At 49.6% G+C, this 11825-nt stretch overlaps 2 protein-coding genes across 5 annotated transcripts in view; both read left to right on the plus strand.

Annotated features, from left to right (window-relative positions):
* The window catches only part of PHRF1 (PHD and ring finger domains 1), a 33668-nt gene extending 32000 nt beyond the window's left edge, over positions 1-1668 (plus strand). For all 4 annotated transcript variants that reach the window (XM_064452422.1, XM_064452426.1, XM_064452424.1 and 1 more), the window contains one exon: positions 677-1668. In XM_064452422.1, the coding sequence (XP_064308492.1) occupies positions 677-811 (135 nt within the window). In that variant the 3' untranslated portion in view covers positions 812-1668. The remainder of the gene's footprint in view (positions 1-676) is intronic.
* A 2122-nt stretch (positions 1669-3790) lies between these two features.
* Positions 3791-11698, plus strand: LOC104051856 (multifunctional ROCO family signaling regulator 1). The gene is made up of 11 exons (XM_009512996.2): positions 3791-3868; positions 4876-5755; positions 6368-6659; positions 7103-7289; positions 8305-8495; positions 8594-9081; positions 9696-9853; positions 10368-10527; positions 10984-11054; positions 11160-11266; positions 11500-11698. Exons 1-11 carry the CDS (start codon positions 3850-3852, stop codon positions 11515-11517), a joined length of 2571 nt encoding a protein of 856 aa, XP_009511291.2. The 5' UTR covers positions 3791-3849; the 3' UTR covers positions 11518-11698.
* Positions 11699-11825: the final 127 nt, after the last annotated feature.

The raw sequence follows: 11825 nt of genomic DNA on the forward strand, positions 1-11825 counted from the left end.
CCCTGCAGTCCGGTGGTGAAGCAGTAGTGGCTTTAAGCAGGACTGAGTGGTGCCATTGATGAGAGTTGTCAGACTGTTCCTTTTAGAAGGTCGCGTTTACGTGGTCCAGATCATTGCTAAACTTAAGCTGCCCGAGCTGAAATGTTCCATGGTACACGGCTTGGGCCAGAATGGTCAATTCTGCCTCATTAAGAACTTTGGCTAGAATCATCAAGCTGTTTCTGATAAAGTGAGAAGATATTTTGTGCGTTACTCCCTTGAGCATCCGTGCTGTCCCTGAACTTTGCATGAGGGCCTTGTAATTTGACTGATGTTCGCTTTCATCTCAACTCTTAGTGCTGACCAGATTGTGCCTAAAAAAGACCTGATCAGCAGGTAAATGTTGTCCTCTGAGAGCAAGCAATGCTTTTGTGTAAAGGCAGTTAAATGATGCCCTGGAGAGTTGTATTCTTTCCCTGCTCTACGTTCTTGCTGGGCTATTTCTGGAATGCTTGAAGTAAAGCATTACCCTTATCCTTGTTGAGTTTTCTGCTTTATGTATCCTGCTATGAGACTCAAAGGCCTATGGAGGAATCAATTCCTCTGGGATGCTTAGGGCTTCTCTGTCGTTTCTGTTGCCTCCCTGAACTGCTGTAATGCTCTTAATTGACGGAATGCCTTTTGTAATCCCTTGTAGATCTGCCACAGCAAAAGTGGAGAAATCAACCCTATGAAGGTAGCTAATCTGGTGAAGGCATATGTGGAAAAATACAAACATATGAGGAAACATAAGAAATCTGATGGTGAAGATACACATGAAGTGGAAAACTGAGAGCAAGCCACGGCCAGCATGACTTGGACTGAACTTATTCTGGCTGCGAACACTATGCCAGAGGGAATAGATCTGCAGTTGCATCTCATTGAAAATAAAATGCAGAAAAGCAAGATTATAATAGGGCTTATCTGCAGAACCTTCTTTTGAATTGTTTCCATATGGGAATGAACTTGGGTTGGGTTGGGTTTTGTTGGTTTTTTGTTTTCTTTGTTTTTGGATGACCTACTGTAGAACTAAATAACAATCAAACGCCTCAGACCAGCAGAGTAATTCGAGGGGAAACACAGAAGAGAGGAATGTTCGGGACTCCCGGATTGCCACAGTTTTCAGGGTTACTTTGATCACATTTTTGGGCTGTGTACCTGTCTTGCTAAAAGTTTGAAACTGGACACCACTTTTCATATACAGTATATTGAGAGCTGTATACTGTTTCTCTTGTGTTTATTTATCAAAATATGGATTGTCTTTAGAAACTTCTGATTTAATACTTGAAACGTATTTTTAGCCCATTCGATGGTGAGCGAAGCTTTATTCGCTCTGTCCTTTGGGGATTGGAGAATTGAGCTAACCTTTATAAACTGACTTCAGAAACACTGCTCAAGCCATGTTGTTTATTTACATTCTGTTGGAAGTATCTTGTTAGTGAAAAGTTTAATTTCAGGGTGGGAGACTGTGTTGCACTTCTGTAAATAATGCACTGATGGCTGGTTTTGTGTCTGCCTTTCAGGAAAAAACGAAACAAAAAGGAAGCATTGTGATTTTTCAGTAACAAGCTGGAGGGATAAAGTTGAACTGATGTACAAAGCAGAAATGTGACAGAATTTATAAAGTTATTTTGAATGGTTTTAGTTCTATAGCAGGTGTCATTTCTTTGTCTCAGAGCTGCCTCTTGCCCTGGCTATTACCTGTAAGCCTGCACACTTGGCTCTTAGGTAAGGAATGCTGTGTTTCTAGAAGAGGATTGAAGTTGGATGAGTAATTATTCCTCCTCTGTAGGAGGACTGGTTTTCCTATCAAGAAGCAAAGGAGTCCAGCACACGTACTGACTTCATATTGCTTTGTTTAAAAGCACTCCCTGTCTGCATGTACTGCAGAGCAACTGAACTTTTATGTGAGCATCTGAAATAGTCATAAATATATTTAACACCCCTGAACCTGACAAAAACATCCTTCCCCATCTAACAGTGTCTGGGAGAAGACATTTAAGAGGGAAGCTGAAGAGAAAACCAGTAAGTTACAACTTAGAATCTGGCTTTCCTTTCAGTGGGAACTGAACGTACATGGCCTGTTGGACCAGACAGCAGCAACATGTGTTACGTGAGGGCTTTCCCAGCCTCTTAGGGTGCACTAGGAAACTGCCCTCTTCAAGAATAGTCTTGCTGCTTGTCTTGAAAGAGAAGACAGTTAGGCTCCCTGGGTGAGTTTTATAAAGCGAATAACCGCAGCTCTTACTCTTTTTCTTCCTGGTGATTGTGGAACAACTCACAAATAGCAAGACCTTTGATCCCTTGCTGGCATTCTGAAGTTTTCAGTGAATTCTGATTTCAATTGCAGGATTTTTGTCTCCATGCTGTAATTTTGGCTGTGGTTGCAAGTAGCTAGTCTGGAGCTTTGTTTGGTTTTTCGTTTTGGGTTTGTTTAAAGAAACCAAAACAACAAGAAAACAACACAAAACAAACCTCTACACCAGTGTTGTCTGGACTAGCAAAATGCTTCGCTGCCATTGTCCACCATCCTACAGAAGTGTTTATGGATGAGCCCTGAGCATTTTGGAGTTAATCTTCCTTAGTTCTGTCTGCTTCCTGTGTGAAAGTGCAGCCTGAATGGAGTATTAGGGACTGATAACTTTGGGCTTTCTTTGGAGATTTGGGAACAAAGGCTCACTATGGCTGAAAAAGAATAGCTGGAAGAGAAGCTTTAGTTTTAAAGCTAGACATATATTTTAGCTAAACCTAGCAGATGCATGTGGGGTTGTAAATACAGACACTGCGGATGATAGATTTCTTGACAAAATAAAGTTCACAAACTTTTTATGACACTGTTGACACAAGATGGAGAGAGTGGGATCTAGTTGTGAAGACACTTTGGCTGGAAATTGAACACCTTTGGATGTATCAGAGGAACAATTCTGGAATAACCTGCTTGCGTGAGTGCAAAAGAGTAGGTGGTGTGAAAAACCAAAGCTTGACCAAATAGTAGGAGCAAGCACACTGTCACCCAGGAAGATGATGTGAATCAGACTGATTCACGGCTTTAAATTCTTGGTTGGCATTAGCAGTGAAGATAACAGCCTGCTGCAAGACGTGCACAAGGAGTGCATGTACTGTAAGGAGTGTTAGATTCTAGTTGGCTCTGTACCTGCCATTGCCTGGAGGAGCAATGAAGCTGAAAACTATGCCTTCTGCATGTGCTTTCTGCTGGAGTTATGTGAACAAGAATATTGGTTCTTTCCTTCAGTCTACCATTAAAAATAAGTCCATCAAAGTGTAAGCTGCCCCTTGGGAAAGGCAACGAAAAATATACCTAAAAACACCTCTTCCAGCATGTGCTAGAAAAGTTTTTTTAGTACGCTGTATATGCTACTTGCAGTTCTTTTTTTTTTTTTTTTATCTTTCTGATCTCTTGTATCAGATGCTGCCATCTGTTTAAGGGAAAAAATCTTATTTAGCATATGCAGTAGTTCGGTAGTAGCATAACCTCTTGTTAGTGTCCTTTCCCTCCTCTGCAACAGTGGTAACACCAAATGCTGCTCCTTTAGCAAATGCAGGGATGCTGCTGTAAGAAGTTAATGCAGGAGCTACTCTGCCACCTTCTTTGTCTCACAGGTGACCTAGAGCTGCTTTTGGCACATATCCATGCCCCTGGTGTCTGGCCAGAGGTGGTTGGGTTGTCAGGCGCTGCTCTGAGGATGGATGGAGAAAGAGAGGGTGGGGTTCCTGGGCAGAGCTTGGGGAGGCGGGGAGCAAAACGAGGAGGAAACCACCGGGGAAGACTGAGCAACTGGGAGGATCTAGCTAGTGCCACGCTGCAGGGCCATGACCCAGCCCAAAGCCTGTGAGTACCTGCCCCAGCTCTTCACTGCTCTGGTTCAGCGCAGTGGTGGGAGCCCTTTGGCTTGTCTCTGATGGTGCTGGAGGAGAGACTGGGCGTGTGGGAGAGGGTGAAAGATTGCTTTCCTGCTGGACTCATTGCATGTCCCAGGTTTAGATGGTGGTGGTGAGAACTGATAATGAGCCCATCCTGAGCAGGGTGCCTTGCGCAAGGGGAAGCTGCGCGCAGTGTCATCTGGTGAGGAAGTGAAACAAGGGAGAAGCAAGCAAATCTGCCTGTGCTTTGTCCTAGTATCGTGTGATCCCCATCCCGCATCTCCCCAGTGCTTTTCTCACCTGCAAACTTCTTTGCTCTAAACACCTTCCTTTTGGGGACGTTCTCAGCCATCACTGAGTCCCCTCGTGTATGCCTTGTCCTGCGGGGAACCACACTGTCCCTGCATTATTTCCCCAGTCTTATGGGACTGGAAACATCTCTGTGGGGAATTGCAGTGTGCATCTGGAGCAGGGGGAGGATGTGAGAGAGGAAGTGTCTGAACTCGCTAGCCCTGGCCTCAACACGTCTCCCTAGCTGTGGTTGATTGCTGAGGGTGGGCTGGGCAAGTTATTTGGAGAGCAGCTCTCCTCCTGATGTCGGCTGTGCCCTACCAGCCCGCTGCTGGGATTAGAAACCTGCCGGTTTCAGGGTAGATGCATCTGCGGCTGGAGCTCTCACGGTGCTTTAATGAGAGCAAAGCTGTTAACCTGATGCTTGGGCTACAGGTCAACCTCTGGTGGGCACCGTTTCTCCCAGTGTCTTCAGGCCCAGGCAAGACCCTTGTGCCTCAGCTTTGGTTCCTCTCTTGAGAGGGCACAGGAGCTGCTCAAGCAGCAGCTGTGGTGTGTTTTGGCTCTGCTTTTCCTTGCTGGCTGAAATGATCCTGAAGTTGTGCAGAGCTCAAGGGAAAATATGGTCTGCAACCTAAAGGATGAAAGTCTCTTCTAACCACTTTCCCTGTCTCATGTGTCCAGGTCAGGAGCAAGATGATGTGTTGCGTGAAGTGACTCTCTCTACCCAGAGACTGCGCGTGCTACCTCCAGCGGTCCTGAGCAACCCCACACTGGAGAGCCTTGACCTCGACAGGAACAAGCTCAGGAGCATCACAGGCATTTCTAAGCTTTGCAACCTGAAGAAGCTGATACTGTCCAAGAATGAGATTGTAGACTTTCCCAACGAAATCCAGAGCCTGGTCTGTTTAGAAAAGCTTGAGCTGAATCAGAACCAAATCCGGGTCATCCCAGAGGGGGTTTTCTCCCGTCTCCGCAGGCTTAAACACTTGCGGCTGAACAACAACCGTCTCAGTGCCCTTCCCAAGGACCTGGCAGCTTGTCAAGGCAGCCTTCAGTACCTCAACATTTCCAACAACCTGTTCCGGACTTTGCCCCCGCCCATCCTGCAGCTGGCACACTTACAGGAGCTCCACGTGCAGAATAATGCCCTTCGCCAGCTTCCTAGAGAGCTCTTCCAGGGGCAATGCCTAAAAATGTTCAAGGCCAATGGGAACCCACTCCGGGAGCCACCCAGTGAAGTGTGTGCTGGTGGCATCCAGCAGATACGGAATTACTTCAACCAGCTTCAACACAGTTTGGGGCAGGAGGACAAGAGGGTCAAGACCATGTTCCTGGGGGCGTCGCTGGCAGGGAAATCCACCATCTGCAAAAGCCTGAAACAAGGGCAAGCCAAACTGGTGCCCAAGGAAGAGCGAACGGTTGGAATAGAGATCAGTGAGTTCCGGATCAAAGACTTCACATTTCTCTTCTGGGACTTTGCCGGCCAGCTGGAGTACTACATGACTCACCATGTGTTCATCACCCCACAGGCACTTGTCATCCTTGTCATCAATCTCCATATGTAAGTGCTGGCCTGGTTTGGCTTCAAAGTGGAATGGGAGAAGAAAAAAGGGGCCGAGGAAACTTTCCCCTGCACAGGTTCACACCATTTCCATTGGATCTCAATGGCTTGTCTTCTCACTGCTGGAGTAGCTAGCTGTACCTCTCCTTTGTAGGTCACTCTTAATAAAGCCACTGGATTTGTCCTCACCTTACCAAAGTCCTCTGTTTTGAGGGGTTAGATGAGCATTAGCTCCTTACGTGATAATTGATGCCCAGCTAAATCACTTTGCTTTCTGCCTTGGAAATATGTCTAGGATCTCTCCTGTACCTTGTGGTGCTTCCTGAACATGGAGGGAGCATGAGGCTTGGGCTTTGTGGTACAGAGGGATGCTCCCATCCACAGCATGGATGGACTCTGCTACACCCCATAGCTTTAACTGGTTTCACTTAAGGATGGGAAACTTAAGGATGAGCGTGGATATGGTCCTTGACAGCTTAGGAGATCTGAGCTCTTCTCCAGTAAGCCCATGGGACAACACAGGGTGCATTGTCAGGCCTGTGCTGGGGAAAGCTGGCTGGCGATCTGAAGGGTTAGATGTGAATTTGGGCTTTTCTTTCTCTTCCTCCCCAGGTACCAAAATAATGACAAGACTTTCAAGGAGCTCGTTGGTTTCTGGATCAACAACCTGTCCATGCGCGTCCCAAATTCAGTGGTGCTTCCTGTGGGAACCCATGTGGACTACTGCCGGAAGGAGGAGGTGGAGAAGAAGAGGCACGACATCATGGCTAAGATCACAGCCATGCTCGTGGAGAGGAAAAGCAACCTTGCTCACTTCATCAACAACCTGGAGGGCAGTGAGGAGCCCGAGTTTTACGTGGACCAGTGGGAAAGGCTGAAGGAGATGGAGAGCTGCACGTTAACCGTAGGGCTGAGATTACTGTGGTTCTTTGCTCTCTGTGGTCACCCTGTTGTCTCTGGCAGCCCACATGCTACTGGTGATGGTGACCTGGTGCCAAAGCATCAGGCTGTTATTGCAGCCACTCCCTGAGGCTGGGGTGGACCTGATAACCCCTGTGTGTGACCTGCTGGGTCCTTGTCCCTGCTCAGTGATGGGCATCTCCTCCTGTGGTTTGTAGCACGTATCTGGGTAGGAGTGGGGAAGAGTGGAAAAGAGTGGAAAGGGGCATTTACCGTCCCCAGGTGATTCTCTGGGAACTGCTGCAGGGCAAAAGTGTGAACGAAGCACCCTCTGAAGCTGAGCCAGTGGTGTGTCCCATCCTTGGTGACCTCCTTGGTCCTTTACTTCACAGGCTAAAAGACACCTTTGGATGTGCTTTTGGCAGGTGTGTGCTTTCTCTCTTTCAGATCTTAAACTTAGTTGCTGTCAACTGCACCGATCACCGTGATATCAAAAAGCTCGAGGCCACTATTCTAGAGCATGTGAAGAACGAGGAGCTCTTCCCTGAGGTCATCCGAGTGCTGCCGCCTGTCTACAGGCAGGTGGAAGCTGCCATCGTAGATATTGCACAGAGTGAGGAGGTGGCAGACCATGGTGAGTGGTCCATCAGCCCCGCTGCCTTCCTGGGAGGACCTACTGTCCTGCAGCTGAGACGGGCTGTCCAGTGCTTTCTGCACCTTCATGTGGTGGTGGGGTCGCTGCTGAACACCTCACAGCATTACTGCTGGAGCATTAATGGCTGCTACCAAACTCTGTCATTATGAGCCTCTGCCCCCATGGCAGGTGCCTAGGGAAAAGCATAAAAAAAGGCCAAGGGTGTCCTCACCAGGAGGCTTTCCCAGACTCTACCAACCTGTGCTTGGAGGTACCCTGAGCTGGCCACATTATCTGGTTTGTTTCTTTACAGTAACATTGTTCTTTCTCCCCTTTGCCTTGTATAAGCAATTAAAAGATCTTGCAGGAAGGGTCTTCACAGCTTTAATGCTTGTGTGTTGTTTCCAAACCTATGTCCTTCTAACTTCATTTAATGGTCCCTACACCTCCCTAGCCCCTTCTCCATGTCTCCTGTGACTTAGCAGGACTAGCAGGCAGCCCTGGCTCCTCGTTTACATACCTAGAGCAGGTATGAACAGCACCAGCATCCAGTGCCATCTCTGGCCCCCCCCCATGCCACTGTAGGATTAGAAGATGAGGAGCAAATGCTTCTCTTTTGTGAGATAAGCCAGGTTTTGTTGCCTGTCTTGCTGCATGACTAAATGACAGTCTGAGGTGGAACTGGCAATCTGAGGTTTTCCGGGTGGAAACAAACCTGCTCTCTCTATCAATGAAAAAAAAACGGTATTAGCCTCATTTTTCAGATGCTCCATTGAGGTCCTGGCAGGCTGTTGGCACCGCTGAAGCAAGGCAAGACCATGGGAGCTGCAGGGTGGCAGTGGGGCAGCTAAGAATGGGCAAAGCATTTTGGACCACAGCCACCAAGCATCAGCCTGGTCACAGGGACTGTATGGGTGATAGTGGGTGCTGCTGGTATTTGTTGGCTGTGTAAAGCATCTGCCTTGGAACGCTGGTGTCCAAGAGATGTATGCTGAGCTCCCAAGTCTACCCCTAGGCATGATGGACCTCCAGTACCTGCTCAGCAAACTCTCCCAGTGGGAGCACCTGGCCAACCTGGACAGAGAGCTTCTCCAGGACATCTTGCGGTACCTCCACCGTATTGGGCTTGTCGTGTGGTACGAGGAAATCAGGCACCTGGAAAGCACTGTTTTTCTCCAGCCTACCTTCCTAATAACTATGTTCAGGGTGAGCATGAGGATCAGGACCATCTTCTCTGCAGGGCCCAAGGTCTTCAGCTTTGATGGACTCCTCTCATTGCCGCCTCTTCTGCTCTTCCCACCCAGCTCCTTGTGAGGTACCAGCTAGTCCAGCAGCTCGAGAGCATCTCTGTGGACACACTGATTGGAGAACATGCCACCCTCAGAGACAGGTCCAACTGGGTGTGGACCTTCAAGTCAAAGGCAATGCTGTGCCACCGGGCTGTGCGTGCCTTGGTGAAGCACCAGCTCTTTTCAGAGGGGCTGTGGGATGTCTTTGAGGAAATCATGGGGGACATGCCCCACAGAGGGAGAGGGAAGCTCTTCAGCCTCCTGGAGCACTTTGAGCTCTGCCTGGAGGTGAGGCGTGCTGAAGTGCTCAACCCACAGGCCAGTGAGTTTGTGCCTGGGAAGCCATGGGAGACAACACGGGGCCAAGGCGAGTCCTGGTACTTGTTCCCAACCTATCTGAACCAGACGGAAGAGGTCTCTGAGGTGTGGGGAGGAGATCACCACGAGGACCTCCACATCCGTGCCTACTTCTCACCTGAAATACCTGAAGGTTTTTTCCAGAGGTAAGCAGTTGTTTCCAGCCCTCGATGAGGTTGTGCGGTTCAGGGTTTGCTCAGCACAAGGCCAGCATGACTGTCAGCAAGCCCTTGGCCGTTGAGACCATATCAGCTGAGGCATGAGGCTGGGCCTCAGGAGACCAGGGTGGCTTCTCAACTCCGCCACAAATGTGGAGCCCTGGATGAACCATTTCAATGTTCACTCCCTGGATGTAAGCAAGGCCTACGCTCCCCCTGGTTCACTTTTCATCTAGGGTGGGTTTTGGCTAGTCTGTGCCCATCCAGGCAGTCAGAGGTCTCCCAGTCCCACCTGAGGATGGTTCAGTTTCTACGGGTGCTGGGACTGTTCCAGTTTCTGGACGCTCTCCTTTCCTCCTGGGGGGGTCTTGACATGTGTCCAGAGTTTTATTTGATGGCCAGCTGTAGAAGCAGCTCTTGGCTTAAGAGGCTGCTCCTACTGCTTGAGATTTCAGTAGGGCAGGGTCCTCATTTGGTGTCTGCCTCTGTTTTTACTGAAATTGGATTCATATTTTTCAAGTCCACCTGGTGCCACACTTTCTCCCAGTGTTAGAGATAAGTGGGAAGGAGGGTGGTAAAAGCCATGGGCAATCTCCTTGCAGGTTCCTGGTAAAAGCTTGCTCCTTCTACTCCACATACTGGGTGGCCAAGGCTACCTGCCTGCTCATATGCAATGGCAAACCTCTGCTGATCAAAGAGAATAACGAGCGGGCCTACAGCTACCTGGAGCTCCGGTGCAGAAAGCCAGCAGGAAGGACAGGTAAGGATCCCTGATCCTTATTTCATGACTCCCAACCCAAGGTCTCTCCTTACTCCACCCCACCCACCTCCACCCCTCTGGGCAGAGACTCAGAAGCTTCTGCCACATGTTCTAGTCTGGCCAGGGTCCACCAGCTGTTCAATTAAAGATTCCCCCTTTCTCCATGCAACGTGGTCAGAATTCCTTTCATGATATCACATGAAAGTGGAAAGTCAAGTTCTCAGTCGTCTTATGGAGCAAATGGGTCACCCTTCCCCTTAAGGTTCCAGCAGAGTATAGGCTCAGAGTGGGTCTTCAAGTGACAAGCAAAAGGGCCATCCAAGCTGGGGAGGTCTTCCAACATATCTTAAATTCCCTCTGAAGGCTGATGGGCTTTGGTTAACTTGAGAAACAGAGCTGGGCCAACCATTCTGGCTGTGGCCTGGTGGGCTAGAAGCAATGCGTGCAGCATCTCTGGGGCTGCTGTAGCTGGGTGGCTATGAATAAGCAAGTTGTTCTCCTTTTTCCCTGGAAGGTTTCCAGGTTGCCTGGGACTTCCTCATGGCAGTTGTGTTCATCGTTCAGAAGCTCACCGAGGAGTGGCCGGGGCTGCACGTGTGTGTGAAAACTCCTTGCCGAACAACCGGCTGTCCCGCAGAGTTCATCTGGCCAGACATGGAGGGCACAAATGCCATGTACGTACGTGCTGCGCCACTCCAAGCCAAGGGCTGGAGCCCAGTGGTTGCTACGGCAATGCTGGTGGGGCTGTCAGCTTCTAAAAGCCATGTAAAGTTAGTTACAGAACTTGCCAGGCACTATGTTGCCCTTCTGACCATAGCAGCCTGTGTCCCACGTGGTGTTAGCATTTACTTGTGTGGGAAATTTAAGCGTGGACAGAAAGGTGAAAAAGTTGAGGCTCTGAGGCTCAGGCACATCACGTCCACTCTGGCCAGGTGCCCACACGTCCCCAGTTTCATGAAGAGCTGAAGGTGCTCAGGCACCTGGGAAAGCAGCAGCCGTCCCACCAACAGCAGGACCTCAAGTCAGGGTAGAAAGAGGGACCCTCTTTCATCACCTTGGCATCATCTTCCATGGGAAGTGCTGAGGGCAGCTCCTGCGCTGCCTTCTTCTCAGGGATTTTTCCTCCACAGGACAAAGGAAAACATTAAAACCTGTGGAACGTGCGGGCACCGCTTTGGCACAGAGCTGCTCCTGCCCAAAGGTGAGCCCAATGGTCCTGGGTTCACGTCACAACAGCGCTTGGGGGGGAGGAGGGCTGAGGGTTTCAGGGCACTGAGGTGCTGACAATGTCCCCCCAACCCTGCAGTGCCCAGGCAGCTGGAGGAGCCCCCGGTGCAGCCCTCTGCTCACTGCTACATGACACACTATGGGACCACGACCTTAAGGCCCAGCAGCATCCATGCCAATCAGCAGGTAAGGAGCCTGCCTCCTCCCCTTGCCCAGGGTCCAACACTGACGGCCAGGCTCATCCTCTCCACTCACCCCTGAGAAATCAGGGGGTGCAGTTGCTTCCAGCCCAGGGACGGAACACCCCATCTCTGGGCACTGCTCTGGTTGCCACCCTCCTCCCTGAAATACTACCATCTCTGCACCTCAGAGCTGAGGTCTGGGTGCTTCGTGCTGTAGTTACTGCCTTATTTTTCCAGAACACCTCAAGTGAGTAACTCTGGGCCAGCGGCGAGGCGCTCGCTGAAGAAACAAGAATTATTTTTGTTTAGCCAAAGCCAAGCTCTCCTCAACATGCTTTGCTTTCAACTCATGTTTGCAGCCTTAAGGCATGGAAATAAATGCATCCCTTCATGCATGGGGAAGTCACCTCATTTACACAAATATAAGGGGGAGAAGGTGCTGACAAGCACTCTGGCATGAGCCCCGTGCCTGCGGAAGCTTTGCTGGGACAAGGCTGGCCACAGACCCCCATGGTTTTGGGGGACAGGGGGAAGTGAAGGTCTCAGGCTGATAGTGGGGCAGG

Source organism: Phalacrocorax carbo, chromosome 5 (assembly GCF_963921805.1).
Source record: "Phalacrocorax carbo chromosome 5, bPhaCar2.1, whole genome shotgun sequence".
Classification (NCBI taxonomy): Eukaryota; Metazoa; Chordata; class Aves; order Suliformes; family Phalacrocoracidae; genus Phalacrocorax; species Phalacrocorax carbo.